This window comes from Takifugu rubripes, chromosome 7 (genome assembly GCF_901000725.2).
Source record: "Takifugu rubripes chromosome 7, fTakRub1.2, whole genome shotgun sequence".
Taxonomy (NCBI): domain Eukaryota; kingdom Metazoa; phylum Chordata; class Actinopteri; order Tetraodontiformes; family Tetraodontidae; genus Takifugu; species Takifugu rubripes.
Window position 1 is genome coordinate 15,880,299 of NC_042291.1, and position 25,988 is coordinate 15,906,286.

Here is a 25,988-nt window from a genome sequence, read left to right on the forward strand (position 1 = left end):
GGCGGCGCTTTACGGTCAGGAGAGGAAGAAAGAGCCGCTGGGCTGCAAAAGTCGCCTCCTTACTTGACTTAGTGAGTCAAATCATTGACCCGAATCCTTCTGTCGTATAGAGTGATACTGATAAAGTTTCAGTTTTTTAAAAGTAGACATTCATTTATGTGTAAATGTGCAGAAAAACAATAATAGATCGATAAAAGGTTTCAGCTTTTCCATGTCTGCTGTCATTAAAGTCGATATTTGCTAACACATTAGTTCCTAATGCTTTTTCATATGTAGTGTATCTTAGAGAGCCTCTCACATGGTGCAGAAGGCCTAATTAGGCCTAATTAGACTCACTCTTTAGATGATGGCACTCGGTGACACAAGGAAAGCGGCCGTTGATTAAATCTGCAAATTTGTGACCTGTTAAATGTTTGAGCTGAGCAGCAACATCAGGAGAGCGACACGCTGGATCTGTTGAAACATGCTTTATTTTTATTTAAAACAACGGCATCAAGAGGACCAAAAGTCATCTAATCGGAGAGGTCACATTTCGATTTCTTTATCTTCACTAAAAAATCTCCAAGACAAAAATAATCTGCATTAATATAAAGAACACGGTGGATGATATATATTCGGAGCCTCTTCTATCTTTTCTTAATTGAGCCGCTCTTCTTGTCGGCCTTTTGCTTCTTTCCATCTTTCTTGGCTTTTGAAAAGTTCTCGTAAACCTCCTCCCTGCTCCTGTTAACACAGAAAGAAGCCGCTCAGGGATCGTTTAGTAATTTGGCTGTTGGGTCCAGCACGAGGCGCGATTAGGACCAGTTGAGCTGGAGAGGTTGACGAAGGGAGCTGCTGCCCGTGAACAGTCGGTCAAAGCTGGAAACGGAAAGAACTCAGAACACCTGAATTAAATGAATTAAGTCTCTCCGGAGGCTCGATGCAGCAGCGACTGCTGCTCCTGACGAAACCAGAACCAATACGAAACAAAGACAACACAGCACTCTGGAACTGGATCAGACTGGGTTTCTTCTGACTCTGTTGCGGCGTGAGAATGAGCGCATCAACAACGCGGAAGTTTTCAAGTGTTACTCATCATTAAAAACTACAATCTGAGCAACTCGGGCCGAACGTGCTGAGTCACATCGGACAGAAGAAAAGTGTGGTGGCGGCGTGAGGTTTGGAGGAGCTGCAAGAATGTAACAGCAACGTCTGACTCACGCACACGCACACGCACGCACGCACACACACACACACACACACACACACACACACACACACACACACACACACACACACACACACACGCACACACACACACGGGAATGGCTCTCACTCACTTTGACGTCTGTCTGCCAACAGCAGGGTGTTTGAGTTGCAGGTTTCCGTACTCCGTATCTGTTTCCTGACGTAAGAAAGAAAGAGCTACGTCAGATATGGACACAGGATGGTTCCAACCTGCACACCCCCCCCCCCCACCCCACCCCCCACACACACACACCCACACACACTTTGTCTGCACAACAGTTTCTGTCTCTGGGTCAACGTTCATTTCACTAGCTGATAAATCTGCTGCAGCCGCCTGACTGGCTGTGGTCAAAGGTGGAAAACCCCGTTGACCCGATAATCCACATTCGCACCCAAACTTTTCCACCGTTGCCCCCGACAACGTCTCTGCGCTGCTCACCATGGAGGCATAATCTTTGGCCTTGGTGGCCTGGATGTAATCGGCCACAGCCAGGTAGATGAACTTGTACTGGGCCTCGGTCTGCACCATGCCGGAGCGCTGTTCTCGAACCATCTGGATGTATTTGGAGATGTCGATGTCGCAGTCCAGGCCTGGAGGTGAGACGGGAAAGATGGGTGGGGGCACCGAGGGGGGGCATCAGAAGGCCCTGGTCTGCAGACGGCAGCCTGAACGTACCTAAAGTGTTGATGGTCTCCAAGATCATGTCGATCACCACGATCGTACCCGTGCGGCCGATTCCAGCGCTGCGCAAGACAATTAAAAGTGGGTTTTTGAGTGTGGAAATTTAAATTGGACTCATTTCAAGTGGTTGATTTACCAGGATAACTGATTTATTGGAGCCGTTTTGTTTGGAACAGATTGAAATGTTTTAGTGTGAAATATTGCTCTTGTTCATGTTTCATCACTGAATAAATTGCATCCTCATTTAACTTTTTTACTATTTAACATCATTGTAAGGAGACGAAATAGAAAAGATTACTTACAAACGAAAGCAAAAATAAGATTTTCTTATTATTTTCTGGACAAAAACCTAACCACCAACATCACGTCACCAAAAACTGCTTTCAATGCAAATTCGTCAATTTGTTCCTAAAATACTGAACATTGTTTATGTGCAGAGGTCATTTTAACTATGGATTAGGTGTTCGGAACCTTCCCAGCCATCATCTTACTGTCCACACAAGTGGCCTCAGGCATCCCTCACATCACAGGCAAAATTCCAAAAAGGATCATCTGTAGACTGAAAAGCTTTTGTTCCGACCTTTCTAATCAAAATCCCAAAGGGTTGTAAACCTAAAGATCTGTGCGTTGCCGTAGTATTTATGATTATGAAGCTTTATGACCTGAGCTTATAATGACAGACGACTGAGCATGTGACCAGCTGGAGCTCACGGTGGCGTCCTACCTGCAGTGGATGATCATGGGTCCCGCCTTAGCAAACTCATCCTGTTTAGCGTTCACCTGAGCGAGGAAGCTCAGCACGCCACCGGGCTCCTCGGGGACCCCGTGGTCGGGCCAGCTGATGTACTGGTAGTGCCAGATGATACGAGAATTTTGCGGCTGTGAAACGAACAACGGCAGAAGTTGAAGTCCTGCAGGTGGACGTCAGGAAAAGGCCGATCGTGAGCCCGAAGGTACCTGTTGCGCTGGACACATTTTCAGAACTCGTACTTTGTAGTCGGAGGCTTCTCGCTCTGAATTAATGGTGACCACGTACTGACCCACATCCTTAGGCCCTTCACTGTCTGGCCAGTACGGCACACACTTATTCTGCACAAAAACAAGTCAATCACATCGCCGCTCTATGTGCGAGAATACAGAGGGGATATTTCAATGTATAGCGTTAGATATATGGCGTGGGTATTTGTTAATGCTCACCCGTCCTTTCTCAACCTCCCTTGTTGTCATGACAATGACCCTTGTGTTCTCCTGCCAGACCATTTGCCAAAAATCACTGACAGTCGACGCTAGACACCCCTGACTGGCGATGTACACCTTCTGGCTTGTGGACTCCCACAGGGTGTTCTATGGAGACAGTTCAGGAGGTGACGACGGGGTCATCGGACGTGGGAAAGCAGAATATCTGGCGTGTCTTACTCTCAAGTAATTGGCGTTGATGTAATCCGAGCCCACGACGTTGGGATCGGCGTTCTTCAGGATGACCCTGGTGTCGTTGACTTTGAGCACAAGTGGAGAGGAGAGTTCACGGGAAGGCCAATATGAGTTTCACAACCCGATTATGTTGAATGCGTTTATATTTAGGAGCAGGTTGAACACTCACAGGGAAGGATGTTTTTGTATCTGTTTTTGCTCTTATTTTCAGGCCTCTGCCCCTCCTCTCTGCTCTTCTTCACCTTTGCCTCCTGCTTTTGGAGAGCCTGTAGGACAGAGACACGCTGTTAAACTACAGGCTCTGTTAAACTACAGGCTCTGTTAAACTACAGGCTCTGTTAAACTACAGGGCTCTGTTCAACTCCAGGCTCTGGTTCCCTGTGATGTTTTATATGACATAACCTAATTCATAAAATAATAAATCAGGTCGCTCAGACTGTGAAGTTGTCAAGTGGTGCAGCTATAAATTTTACTAAGATAGACATGTTTTTAAGTGAGGCAGTTTGTTTAAAATCAGTTAATTTATGGAAAGTAAATTAAACTACACTATATAACTGTCATAATGTGGATAACATTTTTTTTCAAGTGTCTTGGAAATTAACTCCTAATTGTGTTATTAATGATAATTTGTCTGTATGATTATTCATGCGTTTATATAGTATAAATCACTCTACAATGATATATTCTGTCTATTCCACGTCACTCGAGTTCGGCCAGTCTTCCACTGGTGTCACTACATAACTCTGCCACAGGGTGGCGGTATAACTGACGGTAAAGGGGCTTCTGGACGGATCTCACTCCTCTATTCTTACACCACACTTAACATAATAAGGTAAAGTCAGGTAAAGTCTTACATCAAACTCCTCCCAGAATCCGGCCTTGCTCTTCTCGCTTTCGCCCTCCAGCTGCTTCTGTGTGGTCTGGTCCAGCTGTTTCACTCTGCTGCCAATGTCTCCTGCATTCACTCTGGTGGAGTAATATGGCTGAGGACACAAAACAGGATGATCAGAAGAGGTTGTGGTCATTAAAATGAACTGTGGCTCTCCACCACGAGGGCACAGACCTGTCTGAAATACACCCAGTTGCCAGAAATCTCCTCGATGCCGGTGCGTTTGTAATACTCCACCAAGTCTGTGAGCGTGTCAAACATGTCTTCACCTCCCACCGTATATCTGTCGTTCTGGGTGATCAGACACACATCAAAAACTTCAGCCACATCGAGCAGAAACTTCAGAAAGGTTGGAAAGATAAAAATATGCGCGGCCCAGTTTTTCTTTCTGCTTCGATGAAAGAGCGCAGCGATCAGAGATGTTTTTAATGTGTGTTTGCCTGATGTTCATCGCTGAGGTTTTGAAACGACACCTATCTGAGATGACACCTATCTATCTTTGTGACCGTTCCAAGAATCTGACGTTAATCTGCTTATCAATGGAAACCTGGGCGCCATTTATGGTAAGCTGTAAGTAAAAAAAAAAACAAGTAAAAAAAGTAAAAGTAAAGAGCAAAAAAACACGCCGGTTCCGAGAGAGACGGGGGAACAAGAAAAGCCTGGTGGCAAAAAACCACTGGGACGTGTGGCGGGATACATGTGCAAAAGAACAAAAGCAGAAGCTTAAATGAAATTAGAGAAATGAGACTTTGTCCATTTCATTGATACGTTGCAATATTGGGAATACCCCTGAATATTTCTGACTAATGTCCACCTGCTGCAGGAAGACACGCTTGCAGAGAGATGAAACCCCAAAAATCTAGTTCCAACTCTTAAATCCATCTATTACACACTGAACACACAGCCAAAGACAAACACACACACACACACACACACACACACACCTGGCACATTATCTTGATGTGGGACACCCTCTTGGTTCCAGTTTTGCCGATGGTGTCTGTCAGGACGGACAGGACAAAGTCTCCCGGTGTGGACAGCGACTCCCTGACCAGGAAGGTGAACGGTTCATCTCGAACCACGAGGAGCTTCTCTGCATTGGACCCAGACAGGTGACCATGGTACCACCTGAGACACACAAAAACTGCCATGTTCATGAATGGCTCGCGTTTCCACGGAAACAACAACAGTTTTTCTATGAAATCGTGAAATCATGGGGTCGTATTAAAATCACTTGGGTGGTTAAAAATGGCAGCTGTTGTTGCTGTTTTATTTCTGTCACATTTTATTTCTGTCATATTCTCCTGTGAGTGTGTGTGTGTGTGAGTGAGAGAGAGAGAGAGAGAGAGAGTTTGCAGAGAGTGTGTGAACTGGTGAAGGCTCACTCTAGAAGGCCGGGCTCCGACTTAATTTTAGGCACAGTTCTCGATTTCTTCTTCTACACTTCCTGCTTTGTGGTCGGAAAGTTACTGATGACAGATTTCGTGGCTGAAGAAGACAAATTATTTATAGACTTGTCCTCCCCCCCCCCCCCCCCCCACCACTGCCACCGCTGCCACCACCACCCAGTTTTAACACCTAGCAATACACCTGCAATAGCTGCTGCAGGCTTTGCACCGTCGCTGGACCAAAAATACTGATTTTGCGGTGATTTCAGACACAAGACACCAGCTGAAGCGTGCGTAAATGTGTTAGAAGACAACTGAAAAGCTCCGGTGAGATGAGGAAGGTAGCAAGTGAGCAATAACACGATGAAGTGTGCAATAGAGGAAGGCAAGCTCGGTCTGGCCATCACAAGTGTCAAAACTTCAAGTTTCCAACCGCAGAAAGAAAAGAGAAGTTAGACAACAGACGAAGGGGGGCAGAGTGTCTCTCTCTCACACACACACACACACACACACACACACACACACACACACACACGCACACACACGGAGAACAAGCACTTCTTGCTGGCCATTAGCCATCCAGCTATGGTTATGAAATGACCATAGCCACGTGTTCTCCACTAGTCAGGTTCTAACGTTCTAACTCCCTATTTTGGCCTCGTTGGCGGCAGAAACGTGGACGACACACAAACACAGACGTAACAATCCGCACAAAAGCAGAAAAACGACCCGCTGGAGTCATCAAATGTGAGTCGTCCGGGTGTCGCAGTCGCGTCAGCTTAATTGCCAGTAAAGTGAGGTGTGTTGGCGTCTGTTGTGTAAAGAGACGTTTGCAAGATCGTGACAGCAAAAAACGCGTCATCGAGCGAAAGGTTGCCCTAAAGGAAAAACCTCTTTGCTCATTTGTCGTAAAATAATAAAGAAGAGCTGCCACGGGGGGACGTCGGACGGTCGTCGTGCTGTCACCTTCATCTCAGGGGTTTGACCTCTGTGAGCTGCCGCTGCCTGCGTGGACATTTTCACCGGACGCGTGACCTGATTCTTTCTTTCTAAATGTGTGTGATTGTTCCGTGGGGGGAAAATGCTTGAAGATGGCCCAGTTTCACTCCTGAAGCGTCGCCCATTAAAGACACAGGCGTCCACGTGTCAGCGGCGGCGCTGATCAACGCGGCGTGCGTGGACGTGCGCTGCACTGACCTCTCTGTGGTGGGGTCGGAACAGTTGAGGGGGTATTTGAGCTCGATGATGGTGCCGTCTTTGTCCTGCAGGATCCCGTTCTCCGCCGTGTAGTAATCCACCAGCTCCGTCAGCGTGGCGAACTTCTCCCCGCCGTACAGGTCATAATAGTCGCCCGTGTTCTGGATTCTAATGTGGGTCACTATCTCGCCCACCCTGCAGAGACATAAGAGGCCATGAGAGGTTCTCCCTCCACACCATCAGAACCGCCTGGTGAATCTGACATGACTCAGCGTTTTCCTGACCCAAGCGTGAGAGCTCACGTTCACCATCATGGAACCACCGGTGGTGTGGAACCAGCCTGTACGCTTAGAAGGTCTCCTGCAGATTTCTGTTCCTTTACCTGACGGACAGAGAGAAATCGCCCGTGTTCTTTCTGCTGGGTCGAGCCAGGAAGCTCCCGTGGATTCCTCGACTCTTCAGGATGTTCTCGGCCTGCAGGCCTGTGATGTCTCTGTGGAACCACCTGCAATGTTCCAGAATGGACACACAATCAACGCAAGCGCAAAAAGCAGATTGTGATTATTATTATTATAGAGGAATTAGGTTTTTATTTTCACCTGACACAAATGATGATAAAGCTTGTTTAAGATTGTTAAAGTAAGATTAACAAAAGCAAATTCCCGTATAATCACGGCAGATTTCTGGTAATTAATGTAACATATTATTCATCTTAAAAATCGAATAATATTCTTAAATTCACTGTATGATAAATGTATAGACATTAAAGGCAGCGCACCAACGACTCCCATTAAAATCACATGAATAAAAATTAAACAAACCTTTCAAAAGCATTTTGTACCTAATTAAGTACAAGATTTTAAAACCGTTGGATATATTTAGGATAAACTATATTTCTTTCAAAAGCCTTTTGATGCTAACTTTTTTGACGAGGCCTAAAAATGTGCAGTTTGAAGCTTTATGAAATATGGAAGCCACACTAATGTCAGGAGCTACTTTAGTGTGACAGTTGTGTTGTGCCGACGCTGGAATGCAAGTCATCAGAAATGAGACCAAAGATCAACTGGCCATAGACGTGAACCCGCTTGAAACCTTTAGAGTCTTGGACACTAGATTGTGTTCAGCTACTGAAACATTGTGCAAAAAAAAATAAAAAACACAAAAAAATGAAACCCAACGGCCGCTAAAAATCAAATCACATGAGACTTTTTGGGGAGAAAAAGAGTTGTCAGATGAGGGAAGAGAAGAGAAGGAAGAATAGAAATAGAGAAGTTGCCCTCATGCCTCGCGCACTGCGCACAGCAGCACGGCGCGGAGCACCTGGACTCACCGAACCATGTTGTGTCCTGTGCTGCTGTGACACCAGAACAGAAGTGGAGTGTTTGGCAGGTGCCACCTCTACCTGCACACAGCGGAGAGCCTTATCTGCTTTGATAGAGACAGTTGATCAATACTTCCTGACTTTACAGCTGCACAGCCGCCTGAAAGAGGCGACGCACACAAACTCTACATGTCTGCAAAGACTTCCACGTTTAGAAAGCCCTGCGCCCTCTCCCTGCTCTCCAGCTGCACCTTCTCCTCCTGCCCGAAAGAAGAATCAAGGTAAAACTTACTCTTCTCAGGTGCCTTGGAAAATGAGCCACGACGAGGCGTTCGCACTGTCCGTCTGTCTCTGTCTGTCTGTCTGTCCCCTTCCTTCCTTTTTACATCTCCTTTCACAAACAGTGAAAGCAACACAGGAACCAAAATAGCTTATGGGCCGGAATCCCTCTAACCGATATAGATGTGCTCTTTGTGCGCGTGCTTGTGTGTTTGTGTATGTTTAAAAGATGGTGGAAAAAAAAAAAGGTGAGCTAGTGAGGCGCGTTAAACTCAGAGCCTGGACATTTGAATGGTAAATTCCACGAGGAGCTTTTTATTTAAAAAAATAAAATAAAAAAAAATGAAAACTTTGTAACAGCCATCCCAGGGTGGCTGGTGAATCATTAGCAGACCTGTAAACTTTGTTCAACCACCAGTTCCTCTGTCTAACATCACTGTTGAATTATTGTGTGCAAACTATCAAACTAAAGGCTGCACAGAAGAGAATCCTTCATCATCATCATCATCTTTTCACTCGTAATACCTGTGCAAACCGTGTGTGTGTGTGCAGCTTTCAGGAAACACTACATTTCAATAGTGAATGACAATTTCACCCAGTGTGAAACAAACACTGATCTATTCTAAACCTGGAGCCTTTGAAACGGTCGGGAAAGTTCCTCCACAGGTGTTTCTTTTGGCGACGGCACCAACGCACCAAACTCGAACGAGGCTGATGATTTGACTACGAGCTGATAGAAATATTAACAATAGACAGAAGAGCTGTTTCACCACAACCCCCCCCCAGTTCCACAGATAGGTGTCAAGATCGCACACAAGTTCTTTGTCTACTCGTTAGAGGTCGGAAAATAAACCTTTCTGCTTTGTTTTGGCCTGTTGAAACGGACCCAGGTCGGCTTTAGTCTGCAGAATTCCCAAATATGTATTTTGGGGATTTTCAGAATAAAACTTTGACAGTGATACAAAAGTATCAGTGTCAAAACACTCAGAAGCACGTAGACAACATCCACCATCATCTGCACTCACCCCAGCGCCGGTCATCAGCACCACCCAGAACCCCACTTGCTTCTAGTCCATTTCTGTTCCGAGCCGACCTCCTTGTTCCGTCCAGACTTGCAGCCCGACTCTCTGCTGCTGATAAGCTATCAGGCTTCATCGCCAGCCCAGCCGATCCTCCCACCCTATAATTTACTCCAATTTTCTTAATTACTGACTATCACTGGGATAAAATGTGCCTATTCCTGTCCTCATTTCCGTGCTGCTCCTCTTCTGACTTCTGAGCAAAAGCTGCTCAGGCTCCCACCCTCAGTCCCCACTAGTCCTGTAAAACCCACCCTGCCACACACTCCTACTTCACCAAACATGGATACTTAAAAAAAAGAAACATAATTATGAGCCAGGCAGAATTCTCTACTTTGAGTTTAACATCCAGCAGTTTTAAAGGAAATTTAGGATCATTTGTGCTTCTTAAAAATAATTTTTAAAAAAATGTGACAAGACTTTGAAAAACTGTTTACTTTTTATTTTAGTCCATAAAAACAAACTGCAATGATAAAATAAACGTGGTACCCATAATAATATTCAACAATGTAACAATTTAACAACAGTAACAAATTAAATTAAGATTGCCGTTGATCTCAAAACCATCCCATGTACCTAAGAGCTGTGAAAGGACAAAGGAGAGTTTCCGAGGAGCAAATCTGCGGCGGTGCCGTTGGGAATGTCAGGGTTCTGGCTGGAGTTGGAGCACAGAGATGCGGCTCCTGGACCGGGTCACCTTACTGAGGAAGGTGGAGCGTCGGGATGGAGGATGAAGACGCAGGAGGTGGTAACGGAACCTGACCCACTGGTAGAAAAGTGATATTAAGTCTCTCAGCGTCAGGGGCGTTTCTGCAGTAGAGGTGCACATTAAGATGCCCTAATTTACACAGACACAGAAACACTCACACATGTACTCGCTCTACACAGACATGAGACGGGAGAAGGAAATGACAAAAATCCTACAGTTTTCTGAAAGTGAAATGAGCTTACTAATCTTTAGGTTCTTTTAAAACGACCCCCAAATGACTAAAAAGCACCTGCATACTCCAAGCTTGCCTTCTAATCTCCTGTCTAGCTGCTGCACCTTCATCTTCCACGTAGGAGTTCAACCTGACAGAAAGGAAAGAGTCACTGGAGGTCCCTGCACGTCCTTGCTGCTTCGGCTGCAGCGGTTAAATATGGATCTCGTTGGAGGAGAAAAGCGATCTTTCCTGCCACGAGGACCGTTTCCCCCATTCACTCCCATCTCAACTCTACGCTTCCAGCCTTTTCCAATCCTGCAGCAGCGTGCTGACCCCCGAGGTGGGTTGTAGGTGTAGAACAAGGACTAGTGTGACTGTACACGGATGCTGAGGGGGAGGACGTCTGCTACGTGGCGGTGAGGTGAATGGAACTGGCCCTGGTCGGTAGGAGTGAGACGAGTGAGGTCACTGGTCAGCGCGGCACTTGCATCTGCTGTGAGGTCTGTGATTGGCTTTGACTGGTGACCTCAGGCCCCCGGCTGGCTAATCGGCTGAGGATGTTCCTCTCGGACATTTGAAGCCGCACGGCAACGGGGGGTATCCTGGCGATGGTCGCGGGGAGACGTGTGACGTCGGCTTTCATGTCACTCAGAAGCTCCTCCAGCTGTTTGAGAACTGGCGAAAGCAAACGAGAGGTTTTTTTTTTAGTTCCACCCGACGTGAAAGAATTCAAAGCGGCGGCTCGTCCTCGACCACAAGTTTTACCTTTATGTAGAACTGCATTGGCAGGCTTGTTTCCAGACATGGACTCTTTGCTCAGGTGCTGGTGGGACTCAGCCAGACACTCCACCTCACTGAAGCGGGTGTTCAGGGCCATCGACGGGTGGGCCGGGTCCTCGGTCATGTTCAGATACGCCGCCCTGCGCAGCTGCTCCTCGATCACCAGCGCCTGCTCCAACAACTGCACACAAACCAGCCATGACATGGAGGCGACAGGAAAAAGAGGCGTAAACAGACGCACGAGTGAGCGAGCTCAGGCTACCTTGAACCTGCGTGCCAGAAACTTGTTCTTAATCTCCAGGAAGTTTCCTCTGCTCATCTCGCCTTTGAAGGGCTCATTGAGGATGGCAAACCTCACATCATTCTGCACGTCCTGCCACCGAGCGTAACCGTGTCTGGGAGACGCCCGAGTCAAGGTCATCGGCGTGTAAACAGACGGGTCATTGAGTGTGGCGCTCCAAAGCTGCCGTGGTCACAATGTGATAAAAGCATTTACATTCACAAAGGTCTTCCCCACTTAAGGATACTGTATGATGCCAGCCAGCAGCCAGTAGTCATGGCGACGGTGCCAAATCTCAAAAGTTTTCTTCGTGACGGTGGCGGCTCGCTCTTCGTTCTGCCACAGTGAGTGAAGCTCTAAAAAAAGGGGGGAAAAGAGGTCAAACGAGCGTAGACGGAGAAGGAGGCGCGTGCTTGAGAGTCTCCCCACCTGTGAATCCTCCATCTGCGATGTTGAACATGAACCTCTGCTTCGTTGCTTTCTTCTTCTCCTCGCTGACGTTAACCACCGGCGCAGCTGTCGCACCTTCTTTGGCGTTCTCGCCGTTCTGCAGCTTTGTGGCCTCCTCTGTTTTCACACCGTCTTTTTCTTCCTTTAGTTCTGAATTACAAATTCAAGTTTTGATCAGCGTGCTGTTAAAACTGGAGTTTAACAAATCGACGTCAGATAAATCTTTTTTAAAGCTACTTTCCCTGCCAAGAGTACCTTTCTTTTCCTCCACTGGTGAACTGGTGTCCATCTTCTCATCTTTTCCCACCTCGGCTTCACTGTTCTTTCCATCGGAACCTTCGGCCTTGACCTCAGCGGGAGCGTCGTCCAACTCCGAGGTTTTGTCCTTTTCTTCTTTGTCCTTGCCGGCATCTTCAGCCTCTTTCTCCTTTCCTCCTTCTCCATTTCCTGTACTCTTCTCCTCTTTCTCTGCTGTGGAGTCAACTTCTTTCTTCTCAAGGTCTGGTGATTTTTCAGACTCGTCCGGAATTTCAATAATCTTAAGAAAAGAAAAAACAACAGTCGTCACTTTTTGATTTGACAGGTTTGCTGAAACTGACTGTTATAACAATAAAAAAAAGCGTCAATAACCTCGGAATCATCCATCTTCTTGGTTCCCTTGCCATCCTCACAGTCCTTCTTTCCCTCTTCCTTTTCATCCGATTTAGATAAATCTTCTGACAAAAGGGTGAACACATCAATATTATACATTTTTCCACTCTATCAAGCTCATCGTAAATGGTGTCAAACTACAATAATGAGCCGATCCAACAATTCCCGGGGTTGACGGGTGTACGTTTACCTGGGATAGGAGTGTTTGGCTGCGTATCAGCAGGAGTCCCTGTTGAAGGAGTCTTTGGGTCTTCGCCTGCAGCCAAAGCTGCAGCCCTCTTGTTCTCCTCCAGCTCTGCCATCCAGGGCATCGACCACTGGCCGTTCACGTGCTCAAACTCCTGCACCTGCAACCCAGAGCTCAGACAGTGAACACCTGTGCCATCGCTACTTCTCTACACCAGCTTCTGTAGCCACTTCTACTCGCCTTCTTTCTTATGAGCGACATGACACCAATGCGGGTGAGCACGTGCTGCCGAGACAGACCCTCACGCGGGACGCCGTCCGCAAAGGTCTCGGCTCCATCAGCTCCCGGCTCGCACAGGTGACGCATAAAAAGCGACACGTAGGCCCTGAGAACAAGCACGAGGTGACAGATTGTGAGTGGGGCTGCACACACGGCACAATAATGCTGCTGAAAATCGCCATGGCGACAAACAAAAAACACTGAACAGGACTAATTTACTACAGAAGACCCATTTTTTTTCATTTAAACTATTCCTAAAAGTCCTAGCTCTGTATCTGAGCATAAGGGTCATCTTCATGTGGCTGTAAATATTCATCCTGGTTTATCATATAGTTATATATGGTTCATCCTTTTGCAATATTCACGATCAGGTTAATATTCAATGATCATTTCAGATCACGCTGCAAGAACTTGAAACTATTTGATTGTTGATTCAGTTTACTTCTCTGCTGCAAACTGTGTTTCAACATCAAGAAGTTCTAGGTTTTCATGTCACAAAGATGCACAAAAAAAAAAAAAAAAAAGACACATTGTGACTCACTTAAACTCTTTCTCAGACTTCCCGCGAAGGTCCCTCACCAGCCACTGATTAGTGAACGCATCCTGGGGAGGCATCCCATAACGCATCACAGCGTTCAGGAAAGCCTTCCTCTGTCGGGCATTAAAGCCCAAAACCTGTCAGTCAGGAAAAGGAGGTCAAAGGTGAGCACTTGCAACAAAGAACCGACCGCAGGACGTAGATACATTAAAATGCTTTGAAGTGTTTTCATCTGCAGGAACTCACCTCGATGTTCCCGCCCACTCTGGCCAACAGTGGAGGTAGAGGTTTGTCCCGGTCATTCCTTAACCCTTTACGGTTTGGTCTGCGGGAATTAGCTGAAAATAAAATAAACAGAGTCACATTTTATTGGGACTAGTTTTAATCACGCCGCCGTGAACCCACGTGCACCATGACGTCTACACTTTTAATTATTCTATCATTTCTTACTTCTTTACAGCACAGAAAATGCAGTTTTCCAAGTTGTTTTATGGTTGTTAATGACAATAACTGTCGGCTGTATCGCAATAAGAGCAAGGGTGGCTTAAGGGAAATAGTGTGACAGGCCTGGAGCACAAACGGTTCCATATTTAGAACTGACAAGAGACTGTTGGGACAGTCAATTATGCAAATCTGAAAAGATCAGCGCACTCTCTCACAAACATTCCTCTGCACAACAGACAGGGCTGAGCATTACCTTCACTTCGTTCATCGAAGTCCTCGTCACCTTCCTCAGAGGCCACAGAATAGTCTGACTGGTTATCAGATTGATCTTCTTGCCAGTCTGAAGGAATCAAAAAAGGAGAGTCAAGACATTCTAAATCATGGTAAAAATATTTTTTAAGTTGAATTTGCCTTTGGGGGGGGGGGGGGGCACCAAAAAGCTGCAGTTCCCCAAAATCACTGCGATATGGCGTATGGCCACAAGGGGGAGCCACTGCTGCAGCGCTTCATTTTGAGATGTCCTAAATCAACAAAACTACGGAATTGTTCAAACTATTATGGAAAAAACATGCAATTATACCTTAGTCTACCTTTACATTACATTTATGAAGCAAAATTTTTATCTGTAGTGGTAAAACACAGAACAGAAAAACCAACATGCAATATTCTATTCTTTAAAATATTGTTTCTCTTGTTAAATATAGGCCTTAGGGCCTCATTGGGACCGAATTTAACTTGTTTAATCATTTTTGGTCCGTTAAACATTGTCAGTTTGCTTCGTAACACAGAACATTGCATGTTAATTATTCTACCAACAATACACAAATGCAAGTCCACCCACACAGCACAGCACAGCACAGCACAGCACAGCACAGCACAGCACAGCACAACACACTGTATGATACGGAATACGGAATACTGTTCTGTACCCTGTCTTATACCTCGTTCCTCTTGGGAGCCATCATTGTAGTTGACCGGCTTTCGAGTTCTTTTGCCTTTGCCCAGATTTCGAGCAAGATCCTCCTGCTGCTGCTCATAGTGGTGGCGGAGCAGCTTCTCCCAGTAGTCGGGGTCCACGCTTTCTTCCTGTTTGATCACCTCCCTTTCCACCTCTTCCTCCTCATTAAAAAAGGAAAGAATGTTTAAACAAACCCCCTCCACTCAACAAGAACTGGTTAAAATCAGTTGGGTGACATAATTACAGGAAGCTTGACTAAAGTCCACCTTGCAGGTTTTGACACTTCGTAAACTCAATGTGATCTTGTGAAAACTGACCATTTGGAAAAATTAAAAGGAGGATTTGAAATCAAGACAAGTTTAAACGCGTCAGTACGTGCCAAAGAAATGCTCCTCTCAAACATTACGTCATCTTAAATCACGTTACGAGCGGGATTTATACACCAGGCGCTGCCGGCGTGGAGAGTGGGGAGTTATGGAGTCGGTGTCCATTTCAGGACTTTTGGATCGAATCAATTTATCATCGACGTGGTGAATTGTTGCTTTTGCACAAACTCCAGCCTGTCAGGACATGACGTGCACAGATTTAAGGGGGGGGGCTTCATCTGTGACTGGGTGCGTTTCACTGCTGAAGGGAAAATACCTCCCGTCAACCGCTCGTCCACACACACACACACACACACACACACTTGTCCTCGGTGCCCGTATGTATTAGTAATTCTTTATTATAGCATTTTTTAAATTTATTCCACGTGTGCTGACAATTATGTTTTAAAATCTTATTACACATATCCACCAACCACTCCCATATAGTACTCCCCCCACACACACACACGCCTTCACTACCAGCAGATAGTGGAAATTACCAGACTTTTCCATCCATACCAGTGTCTTTTGTAACAAATAAGAAGCAGAGCCAAGGGAATCGATCGCTTCCTACCTTTGTTATAGGTACGTAAGCACCCTGAGAAACTTGGCTTGTTGGGACAGCTCCTGCTGACTCTGTAGAACCCGTCTTTGCTGCCGCCATTTTATTTTGTCTTACACCCTTTTTTGTTTTAATCCCGATTGATTTGTTCTTCTCCCCTGAGACTTTCAGGTGACTTCCACCATAAATGTAAAAGTACAGTGAAAGCGGCGCGCATCGCCTGCCCCAGCAGCTGTTTGCCAACATGGTGATAATAATGATTTCCGTTATTAGAGGTGTGATATGTGTAGGTTTCTGGAGAGCAAAGCACCCTTAGCACCTATTGTGGGGGATGGGGGTGGGGGGGTATTAATGAGCATGAGACAAGCTGATTGTTTTAGACAGCAGCAATAACACCATAATCTGTGTGATACATAGGGTCTAAACCGTCACCCTTCTGAACATTTTAATCCAAGTGTTGCAGTTCCTATCTACACAGATATTTCACGGACATGCCCTCACCTCATCATCTTCATCTTTGACCACATATTGGGCCACTTTGAATGAGCTGAGGTACTCATTCATGCTCTGGAGCTCAGTGTCCTCTGTGGCATCCTGGTTCCTGTCAAGCAAACGGTCGATTGCGTGATCGTCATAATGGATCACACTGCTGTCGTCCTCTTTATTGTCCCCTAAAAGCACGGCAAAAAAGGAAACAAATGAGTAATTCCGTGAAAACGCGACCACCTCAACACGATTCTTCACGATGCAGAATTCAATGAGGTCAGTAAAAATGCTTCATGTTCAGGAGTGATGAACTGAAAACTCAAGTTTGCTTTGCAGGACTCACTGACAACCTTTTAAAACAACAACTAACAGATTAACAAAACCAAGACTCGTTACCTCAAAAGGTGTTTGCAAAGTTTATGGGTGACTAATGAGCAAAGACAATAGGGCTGCTAGTAAAGAACAATTGAAGTTTGCCCTGATCTGAACAGCAGTGACCATAGAACAAAATCTAAAGCAGAAAACATGTACACAAATTTGTGTTTGAGCCAACACACCATCTCCAATTTCATCCTTGAACAACTCCTCTGTTCCAAACTTGAGGATGTCGTCGAGCTCCTGCTTAGACATGGAGCCCGTCTTGGAGCCAAGACCAGGTCGCACGACCAAATGGGTCAGCATCATCTTCTTCTTCGCCACCTATTGGTAGGGCAAATAAAATAAAATAAAAAAGAGTTAACCAACAAGTTTTGGGTAGAGACTGAGCAAACCGTTACAACAGGTATGTGTAAAACATTCCGGTGTTCCTTTTCACAAACCTGCGTAATCCTCTCCTCAACAGAAGCTTTGGTAACAAAACGATAGATCATCACCTTCCTGTTCTGGCCGATACGGTGAGCCCTACTGAAGGCCTACAGAGCAACAACAGCATTATCTCCTTTGATCCAGTCAGAAACGAAGACACTGATGTTGAGAGCTGTCACGCTGCGTACCTGGATGTCGTTGTGGGGGTTCCAGTCAGAATCATAAATGATGACGGTGTCAGCTGATGCAAGATTGATGCCCAAACCTCCCGCTCTGGTTGAGAGGAGGAAAGCAAACTGAGGAGCGCCTGGAGCTGTTAACAAAAAACACAAGCATAAAGGTTAGGCATTAAACCACAGCAGGTGTCTTAAAAAAATAAAAATAAAAATAACCTACCATTAAAGCGGTCGATAGCCTCCTGCCTCATGTTTCCAGTGACTCCACCATCAATTCTTTCATATTTGTAGCCCTCATTCTCCAGGAAGTCCTCCAGCAGGTCCAGCATTTTGGTCATCTGAGAGAAAACAAGAACCCTGTGGCCCCCCTCCTTCAGCTTTCTCATCATCTTCTGGAGCAGCATCAGTTTCCCTGAAGACTTTACCAGAGAATTCCCCTCATACATGCCGTTGGGAAGTTTTGCTGCCTCCTGCATAGAAAAAAGACGTGAATCTAGTGACTGTAGATCAGTTACAAAGTGGATCATGTTTTCTGCAAACATATGAAAACTACTTGAACCGTACTGTGGCAGCTGCAGGGAAGAGGTAGGGGTGATTGCAACATTTTTTAAGGTCCATCACCACATTGAGCAGGGAGACTTGGTTTCCACCCCCACGCGTGTTCAGGGCCTCGAAATTGCGTGTAAGAATGAACTTGTAGTATTTTCTGGGTAAGAGAACAGATTATGTGTTAAATAACTTCAATGAAATGAATTGAAAATGATGAAAAACAGTGATATGAAAATTTAACGCATCAGAATCACACTTGAGGATTTTCGTCAGCAGTCTGCCAACTTACTTCTGCATGGGGCTAAGTTCCACTCTAACAATGAGCTCTGTCTTTGAAGGCATGTGTTTGAATACGTCGGCCTTCAGCCTCCTGAGCATGTGTGGTCCCAGCATGTCGTGGAGCTTCTTGATCTGGTCCTCTTTGGCAATGTCTGCAAATTCCTCAAGAAATCCCTCCAGGTTGCTGCAGAGATAACGAGTATTAGCGACGCATAAACGATAGCAATGCAGTCACATGTGAGGTGTTCTCATGTGCGGCTACTGACTTGAATCTCTCTGGGGTCAAGAAGTTCAGCAAGTGGAAGAGCTCTTCCAAGTTATTCTGAAGAGGAGTCCCAGTTAGCAGCAGCTTGTGTTGCAACTGATAGTTGTTCAAGACTCTGAAAAACTGAACAAATTGGGAGAGTTAGTGTAAGAAAAACAAGGGAAGTAGTTAGCATGACATGGTGGCAACAGGGTTGTTGAGATGATTACCTTGGACTGGTTATTTTTCAGCCTGTGCGCCTCATCTACCACCAGACAAGCCCACTCAATGGAGCCAAGCACAGCCTGGTCGATGGTAATCAACTCATAGGATGTCAGCAGGACATGAAACTTGACTGTTGAGTCTTTCTGTAAAGCACAGAATAACGGCATCAGATTAGCAGCCCGAGAGAGTAAGGAAACAACTGGGGTCAAAAGAGTTGTTTACAACCAAGACAACTTTTTATATCTTATACAATGTGCCAGTATTAATCACCCAGGTATGTGTAACTAATTAATTAAGCCAAACCAGTTGATAAAAGGGTTTTAACGGTTTTTGGTGCCACTCTTGAACTTTCTCCTTACCTTCATTTTGGAGGCTTTTTTCCCGCCCCGGATGGCGTTCCCTTCAAAGGAGAACTCGTTTTCACGAATGACAGCCCTGCTGTCTTTGTCTCCGACATAGGTCACCACATACATATCGGGAGCCCACATCTCAAACTCTCTCTCCCAGTTAATGATGGTGGAAAGGGGAGCGCTGACCAGGAAGGGACCTTTGGAGTGGCCCTATAATCACCACACACACCAAGTCAATACAGGATAACGCTCATATAGCTTCATTTAAATACGCAATGCTTTTATCCAGACTGTATACGGTAGCCTGACCAGTCGACCTTATCTGATGACGTACACATACATACAATATCTAATGTTTTGCCCTGCCTTTAGGATAGAGTTCCTAACTTAGAACTCATCCCCTTTACTGGGCAAACTTACTCTCTGTCACATGTCTGAAACCCCACCCACTAACACAGCTTGACAGGGGAGGGCAGACGGGACAAAAAAGCTGTTCCACATGTTCCACAAAGTACCAACTGACATGAGAGTAATGCCACGATTCTTACCTCTTTGTAAAGAGAGTAGAGGAACACTGCAGTCTGCACAGTCTTGCCTAAACCCATCTCATCAGCAAGGATTGTATCTGTGGCTTGAGCCCAAGAAAACCTGAGCCAGTTTAGTCCTTCCAGCTGGTATGGATGCAGAGTTCCACCTGTGCTGTCCAGGTAGTCCGGCTGGCGATCAAACTTAATGGTAGGCTGGAGAGACAGAAAAGAAAGAGATATAAATTCCATCTCTGTCCTGAGGGGTATTTTATTACACCATTTTAGTATGAAATGACCAAAGTATAAGTAAGAGAGGTGCTTACGTCTACGACTGGGTTAGCCGGCGGTCTCTCTGCTTTTTTGACTTTAACCGTTTTCTTCAGCTTCTTTCCAGGTCTGCCCTCCTCACCCACCATCAGTTCTCTGGAAGAAAACAACACTGAGTGAGCAAAAACACAATTTCAATGCTATTTGCCCCTCTGGAATATCAAAGTTATTGTAAATGACCTGTGATTCCAGTATGTCTGTTTGTAGGGGTCATATTCAGGGATGTCCATGTCTTCACTCTCCCAGGTTGACTGGTCATAAGGCAGATCTCTCCATTTGATTAAGTAATGAACATTATTTTTCTTATCAACACTGGAATGAAAAAGAAGACAGATGGAACAACAATGAAGCGCTACCTCTTGCACTTTTAGTCTTCAGGCATATGCAAATTATATAAACTTTCATGAAGTGTAGTTCACATTCTAAATTATGATTCAATTCACAAACCTCTTCAGTCGTGGTCGTATTAATGTTTTACCCAACATCCTATACTGGCATTCTTACAGACAGTTGCCATCTATCAACCACGACAATGACGACTCAAGGTTGTCACACCAAGACAGTCGATACAAAAGGACGAGCCGTGCACGTCGTTTGGACCGCAGCGCGTGTGTAGAATTTTAATACTTTTGCATGGTACATAATGCACCTTTTCTACTCCGTTGTCCTACCTGTGGTTGAGGACGCGATGGATCATCAGCCACTCCATCTTGACACCGTAGCGGCAGATCTCCTCCTCCATGCGGGCAAAAAGAGGGTCCTTGTTCTTCCTTTTGCTGCTTTTATCATCATCACCCTCCCCTCCGAAATCCACAGGTGGTGGCTCGTCCATGTCAGTCTTCCTTTGGTAGTTACGGAACATCACCTGGCAGTTCAGCTCCAACTGAGGGTAGAAGGGAAAGAGCAGGTTCATGAAGACATAATCTCATCACCTCAGTGAGGCTGCAGTGGGGAGTCCGCGGCGTACCTGGAGCTCCAGCACCCACGAGCAATGCCAGTAGGACATATTGCACCATTTGACAAAGAACTCCCTCTCCCTGCGCCCAGCCAGTGGTGGGGGGTCAGGAGCATCGGGTGGAAGGTCAGCAGGCCGAGGGACAGGTGTGGGGGCAGGTGGCTCCCCCCACCTCCATGTTAAAACCTTCTGGACTTTACCCTTCATTGGTGGACACTGTTAAGATGCAAAAGAGGTAAAATGATTACTTTGACCTTAAAAGCTATTTTCTAAATTTCTCATATTTTCACATGAAAAAGAAAATAAGGGTGCCAGACAGACCCCATGCACCCCCCCCCAACCAGTGAACTGTGGTTACCTTGCAGCGGGGGCAGATCCATTCTCCATTAGGGATTTCGGGGAGCGGAGGGTTGAGGCAGTGGATGTGGTAGGAGGAGGGGCAGGTGTCACAGCACAACAGCTCTCCTCCATCCTTGCACACCCGGCAGAATTCAATGTGGTGGTCATCCTCCTCCTCCACCCCTTCATCTCTCCTGTCTTCCTCATCCTCCCCTTCACCTTCAGAGAGCTCATCCTTGGCCTCCCACTGGATGCCTTCTTTCTCCTGGTGGCAGAATTAAAAAGTGAGGCAGCAGCAGCGTACATGTTGGTGGGGGGTGGGGGGGTGGGGGTGTAACATGGAGTGAAAAGAAAAAGGGAGGGGTGTGGGCGGGCGCAGAGTGCGCGTGTGTGTATGAGAGGGAGGTGGTTACATAGCATATATGTGCATATTTGTGTGGATCCATGGAGGGAGGGGTGGAGGAGGGACGGTGAAGGGGGGAGGGAGGGAGCAAGGAAATGGCAGGGGAGGGACAAGATGAGGAAATGGGGGATGGGAGGGGGGGTGGTGGTTGGTGGAGGGGAAGGGGGGGGAAGATAAATGGAAAATAAGCTAAATGGTTTGGGGACAAAGGGAACCAAGATTTTGTAATTTCTGCTTTCCTTTCTAACACTTAAACGAGTCCAACTTTCCAGCACACATCAGTTCAGCCAGGTGGGACTTTTCATCCACTTTTTACCGTCCATGAATCAACGCTAATCTCTTAACGGAGAAGGTCAACAAAAGCCTATTTAAAATCTGCCCGACCATATCTGGCATCTCAGTTCACCCAAATCCTGCGTTTGTGTCAGGTTATGAAAGTCACCAGCACTGAATTAAGGCAAGAACCCATCTAAAAAGACGCACACCACAGATATCGTCAGGTTTAGAGGAAGAAACTCTACTAAACACGCTTCAACTTAAAGCTGTTTCCTGCCCTGGTTCCTCCAGGAGACTGCAACCCCCCCCCCAGCCTGTCCTGACCCCGTTCTCCAACAGTCAGAAGCCACCGTTCCTGTAAAAGGATCAATATTTGCCTGGTCTGCATGCGGCTCTAAATGCGTTGATGGTACTCACACAGTGTGGGCAGCTCCACTTGCCCTCGGGTGCTTTTTCCATGTCAGGGTCCAGGCAGACCATGTGATAAGCTCTTGGACAGGTGTCACACAAGATGATCTCTCCTCCTTGCTGGCAAACCTCACAGTAGTCCTGATGATCCGTCTCATAGCCGTCGCCATCCTCCGTCTCCACTGAAAATATACGTTCAGAGAGAATAAGAATATAGAAAGTATCCTGGCCAAATGAAACCTTCTGAACTTGTGTTATTGTCCTAATTGATCATGTCTTTAATCATCGTCTCTGCAGACCTTTCTTTTTCTTCTTTGAACTTTTGGGTTTCTTCTTAGGGCGACTGCTGCGGTTGGAGCCATCGGACACGGAGAAACTCCCATCATCGAAGTCACTGTCAACATCAGGTTCGTCCTCATCGCTCTATCAGAGATGGAGACACGTTTAAAAAAAAAACGGAAATGCCCAAACTATCGAAATAGAAAAACAACCAAGGTTAATCTTACAGAGGAGCGTTTTCTCTTGCTGTTGAGTCCCCCTAATTTGATCTTGAGTGGTGCCACCTTCTTAGGTTTGGGTTTCGGCGGGGGCTTGGGGGCGGGCTTTGACTTCTTACGAGCGTTCGGACCTGAGAACACGGAAGGATCGATGGTCAAACAAGAGAACACAATCAAATATCTAAAATGAAATCATGAGCAACTAAAATGACTTGCCACATTCATGCCACATTTATTCGATAGGCACCACATCGGTCCCACTTTACCTTTGCCCTCTTTAGTCTTGGCCTTGCGGAGCGGAGGCGCCGGGGCAGGCTGGGGCACAACGGGGGCAGCGGCAGCAACAGCAGGAGCAGCAGGGGCGGCTGAAGCAGCAACGGCAGTTTCAGAAGCTCCGTCCGTCCCGGTGGCCACCATGTTCTCCACAGCTGCAGCCACATTGGCAGCTGCCAGGGCCGCATTAGCCGTGGCAGAGCCCTGCAACACAGCACGCAGCACTGAGACACGCGCCACAGCAACTCGCCGAATCTGATAGCTCCAACCTTGTTCATCTGAAATACCTTAAGAGGATTGTTGGTACTGAACTCTCTCCACTTGGCCATCATTAATGTCATCATCTTAGATACAGCAATTTTGGGATTCTTAGCTGCAATTAAAGGCCTAGGGATGAAAAACAACATAAATTATTCAGGAAGAACTGTTGCGATGACTGGAGTCATAAATACGATCACAACACAAGATTCTCTATACCTGACAAACTGGCTGAAGGCCTTGTAGTTAGTGAGGGCATTATAGTCTTCCTGAGTAAATACGTGGTCAATGTCCTTCATGCCCCATGCCTCAAGAAGCTGCGCTGAGCTTTTAGGCTGAGAGAGTGCAGGCGTTAACAATAAAGGCCTTACATTTCAGCTGTGCGCGATTACTTCTCACTGTTTTTACCTGGCAATCCTCTTCGTCGTCGTCGTCATCGTCAGGCTCTGGATCTTTGCGTTTGCTCTTTGAGGCAGACGAACTTCCCTTCTCTGCACTCGCACTTTTCTTTTTATCTTTAGCAGAGCTAGAGCGCTTCTTCTTCTTCTTCCCGGGGGCATAATCACTTCCCTCACTCTCGGAACGCATAGCCCCCTCATCTGGATCTCTATCTGCTGCTTCAGAACCAATTAGATGCTCTGGGGAGCTGACTGGAAACTCCTGAAACACAGGAAGATTGTCAACTGCAATACAACACTGGTCCTGGTGCTTGTTTATTGCACCAGACTCAGTTATTTGTCTTATTCATCTGTGATATTTCCAGCATTATGTGCACATATTAAAATACATTCATCTCTTTTATAGCGGCAGCACATTATATCATGAACCATTTGGCTGCAGAAGACTTCTGGAAGTGTGGGGGAAAGCCCGAGCAAATGTAGACACAATATCCTTGACAGGTTTAACGCAGGGAAGGTTTTAAATGACCCACAAAGCAGCCAATAGCGTGCAGAATTTGGAGCGCATGTGATTAAGGTCGCGGAACTATTGACTAGGTCAGGATTCAACCACGTAAATGACACCTATATCCTCCTGTTAGACCAAACTGACCTCTCTGATGGGTCTCTGCCTCTTGCTGCTCCTGCTCTCCCGGCTGCTTTTCTTAGCTTTCTTCTTCTTCTTGGACTTGGGCACCTCCTCCACCTCAGATAAAGCATCGTCCAGATCGTCCTCACCTGTGCGGGGAAACACGCGTTAATCACGCGCTAATCACGCACGTACTGCGGCGCTTTCGGTGGTCAAGATAAACGCTGCAGGCCGGAGGGAGAGAGAGAGAGAGAGGAGAGAGAGAAAAAAAAGAAGAACAGAACGCGCACTGGCACGACTTGGTCGCGCGCGCGCACGTGCACGCAGGCAACCAACGCGAATGCCACAGTAGCGCAGGTTAAAACTTGTCGGTTCCCTCTTCAAAACTTGAGTTTGCGTCGCGCTGAGGGGAACACGTGAGGCGTAAACGAGGCTCCTGCCGAAAAGTGAGCCCGAGTATAAACACACAAGTTAGCAAACTAGCTTAATGTACCACGGAGCGCCGGAGCCGAGTACTCATGGCTGGCTAAAGCTAACGCTAGCCTTAGCCCGCTCAAGTGACTCAAAGATGGATCTTCTTTGCAAAAAGATACTAATAATTTCAAAAAAAAACTGAGCTTACCGGGAAGAAGTGAATGCTCGTCCGCGGCTCCAAAGTCTTCTCTCTCATCCTCACTGCCCGACATTTTCAATTCTGTTTCTTGTTGATCGAATTAATCCCCCCCTAAACCTTGCTCCTCGGTCGGCGAGGGAGGAGGGAAAATGACGTGGGACCGGGCTGGAGAATGGACCGGGGGTGTCCAGGAAGGGAGGGGGTGGATGGTGCTGGAAAAAAATAAATAAATAGCGTTGGTTGGTAGCTAATCCTTGCCGGGTTTATTGTCTACGTTGCGAATAATATCCCATCGGCGCGCGTAAATAAGTTAAACAACTAAATGATCTGTGACTTGACATGATCTGCTTAATGGTTCGCAGTTTTTTTTTTCCCCATACACAACTGAATTATGATAAGTCTGGCATCCATCATGGTTTCAAACAGAAGCGGCAAATTCGCACACTCGCGTAAAACAATTTAAAAAAAGAAAGTTGAAGTGCGGAAAGCCCACCTTCTCAGATTATAAACTTACTGTGGCGTGGGTAATAGTCCCGGGTCGAAGTGTGCTCTCCCTCCTCTCTCTTTCCCTCGATGGAAGAATTAAGATAACTCACACTGTTTGTGCGCCAGTTGTCGCCATTTAGTGCTCATTCATTAAGCCCGGAACCACTTATCATCGAAATAAAAAAAAAATGAACCGACATTGACCCAAAACACGTCGCACGTCCCCCTCTTCTCTCGCCCCCAACCTTACACGCAGAGCTTAGCTAACAACCTCACAAACACACAAAGGGGGCAGACATCCCATAATAATCCCCCCTCCCACACTCACACAGGACTCTGCATAGTTACCTCGCAACGAACAGACCATAATACTCAGCCTGCCCCCACCCCCTCCACCACGCGCGCGACCGCACGCGCGTCCGCACGTACACTACCATTACTAGACATGCATACAGGCTCATCGCATGCACACTCCTTCCCCTTTCCACCAGTAGTCCCAACCCCCTTAGCAACCCCGTTGTCATGGTGACGCCCCCTCCCTGCCGCTCCCTGACAGACCATAATACTCCAGCAGTCG

At 46.5% G+C, this 25,988-nt stretch overlaps 2 protein-coding genes across 9 annotated transcripts; both read right to left on the reverse strand.

The window, feature by feature from the left end:
- Nucleotides 1-452: 452 nt before the first annotated feature.
- On the reverse strand, nucleotides 453-9,539 carry ptpn6 (protein tyrosine phosphatase non-receptor type 6). 4 transcript variants are annotated; one of them, XM_029838675.1, is made up of 16 exons: nucleotides 9,440-9,539; nucleotides 8,145-8,239; nucleotides 7,197-7,319; nucleotides 6,815-7,009; nucleotides 5,174-5,357; nucleotides 4,404-4,520; nucleotides 4,195-4,323; nucleotides 3,510-3,606; nucleotides 3,326-3,405; nucleotides 3,107-3,253; nucleotides 2,867-2,998; nucleotides 2,634-2,788; nucleotides 1,904-1,971; nucleotides 1,667-1,818; nucleotides 1,320-1,384; nucleotides 453-723 (listed from the first exon to the last, which is right to left on the reverse strand). In XM_029838675.1, exons 2-16 carry the CDS (start codon nucleotides 8,150-8,152, stop codon nucleotides 627-629), a joined length of 1,749 nt encoding a protein of 582 aa, XP_029694535.1. In that variant the 5' UTR covers nucleotides 8,153-8,239; nucleotides 9,440-9,539; the 3' UTR covers nucleotides 453-626. The 4 variants fall into 4 exon arrangements, with proteins under 4 accessions (XP_029694535.1, XP_029694534.1, XP_029694532.1 ...); XM_029838674.1 differs by lacking the exon at nucleotides 9,440-9,539 and adding an exon at nucleotides 8,428-8,625 and having other exon boundaries at nucleotides 8,145-8,216; XM_029838672.1 differs by lacking the exon at nucleotides 9,440-9,539 and adding an exon at nucleotides 8,428-8,625.
- Nucleotides 9,540-9,920: 381 nt separating this feature from the next.
- Nucleotides 9,921-25,719, reverse strand: chd4b (chromodomain helicase DNA binding protein 4b). 5 transcript variants are annotated; one of them, XM_029838603.1, is made up of 39 exons: nucleotides 25,440-25,719; nucleotides 24,935-25,137; nucleotides 24,337-24,461; nucleotides 23,695-23,946; nucleotides 23,506-23,621; nucleotides 23,316-23,415; nucleotides 23,022-23,232; nucleotides 22,765-22,886; nucleotides 22,558-22,681; nucleotides 22,268-22,440; nucleotides 21,191-21,436; nucleotides 20,845-21,048; nucleotides 20,549-20,760; nucleotides 20,058-20,189; nucleotides 19,874-19,973; nucleotides 19,572-19,763; nucleotides 19,033-19,233; nucleotides 18,679-18,816; nucleotides 18,471-18,592; nucleotides 18,215-18,388; nucleotides 17,941-18,082; nucleotides 17,597-17,846; nucleotides 17,389-17,513; nucleotides 17,215-17,307; nucleotides 16,954-17,095; nucleotides 16,412-16,581; nucleotides 14,967-15,141; nucleotides 14,279-14,365; nucleotides 13,828-13,919; nucleotides 13,585-13,718; nucleotides 13,005-13,149; nucleotides 12,768-12,924; nucleotides 12,557-12,642; nucleotides 12,182-12,464; nucleotides 11,906-12,076; nucleotides 11,724-11,832; nucleotides 11,459-11,591; nucleotides 11,182-11,377; nucleotides 9,921-11,091 (listed from the first exon to the last, which is right to left on the reverse strand). In XM_029838603.1, the coding sequence occupies exons 2-39, from the start codon at nucleotides 24,996-24,998 to the stop codon at nucleotides 10,889-10,891; spliced, it is 5,901 nt and encodes a 1,966-aa protein (XP_029694463.1). In that variant the 5' UTR covers nucleotides 24,999-25,137; nucleotides 25,440-25,719; the 3' UTR covers nucleotides 9,921-10,888. The 5 variants fall into 5 exon arrangements, with proteins under 5 accessions (XP_029694463.1, XP_029694461.1, XP_029694462.1 ...); XM_029838601.1 differs by having other exon boundaries at nucleotides 14,955-15,141; XM_029838602.1 differs by having other exon boundaries at nucleotides 12,557-12,639; nucleotides 14,955-15,144.
- Between the last annotated feature and the right edge of the window lie 269 nt (nucleotides 25,720-25,988).

Bases quoted from the DNA above. Each gene is read 5' to 3' on its own strand.
- ptpn6 (XM_029838675.1), bottom strand. The intron at 3,406-3,509 runs GTGAGTGTTCAA...TTGTGCTCAAAG, and splicing joins ATACAAAAACATCCTTCCCT to TCAACGACACCAGGGTCATC. The intron at 3,254-3,325 runs GTAAGACACGCC...CTGTCTCCATAG, and splicing joins TCAACGCCAATTACTTGAGA to AACACCCTGTGGGAGTCCAC.
- chd4b (XM_029838600.1), bottom strand. From the start codon at position 24,998: ATGTCGGGCAGTGAGGATGAGAGAGAAGACTTTGGAGCCGCGGACGAG. The intron at 23,233-23,315 runs GTATTTCAGATG...GCTGTGTTGCAG, and splicing joins GTACCAACAATCCTCTTAAG to GGCTCTGCCACGGCTAATGC. The intron at 13,920-14,278 runs GTAATGCTCAGC...TTTTATTTTCAG, and splicing joins CTTCGATGAACGAAGTGAAG to CTAATTCCCGCAGACCAAAC.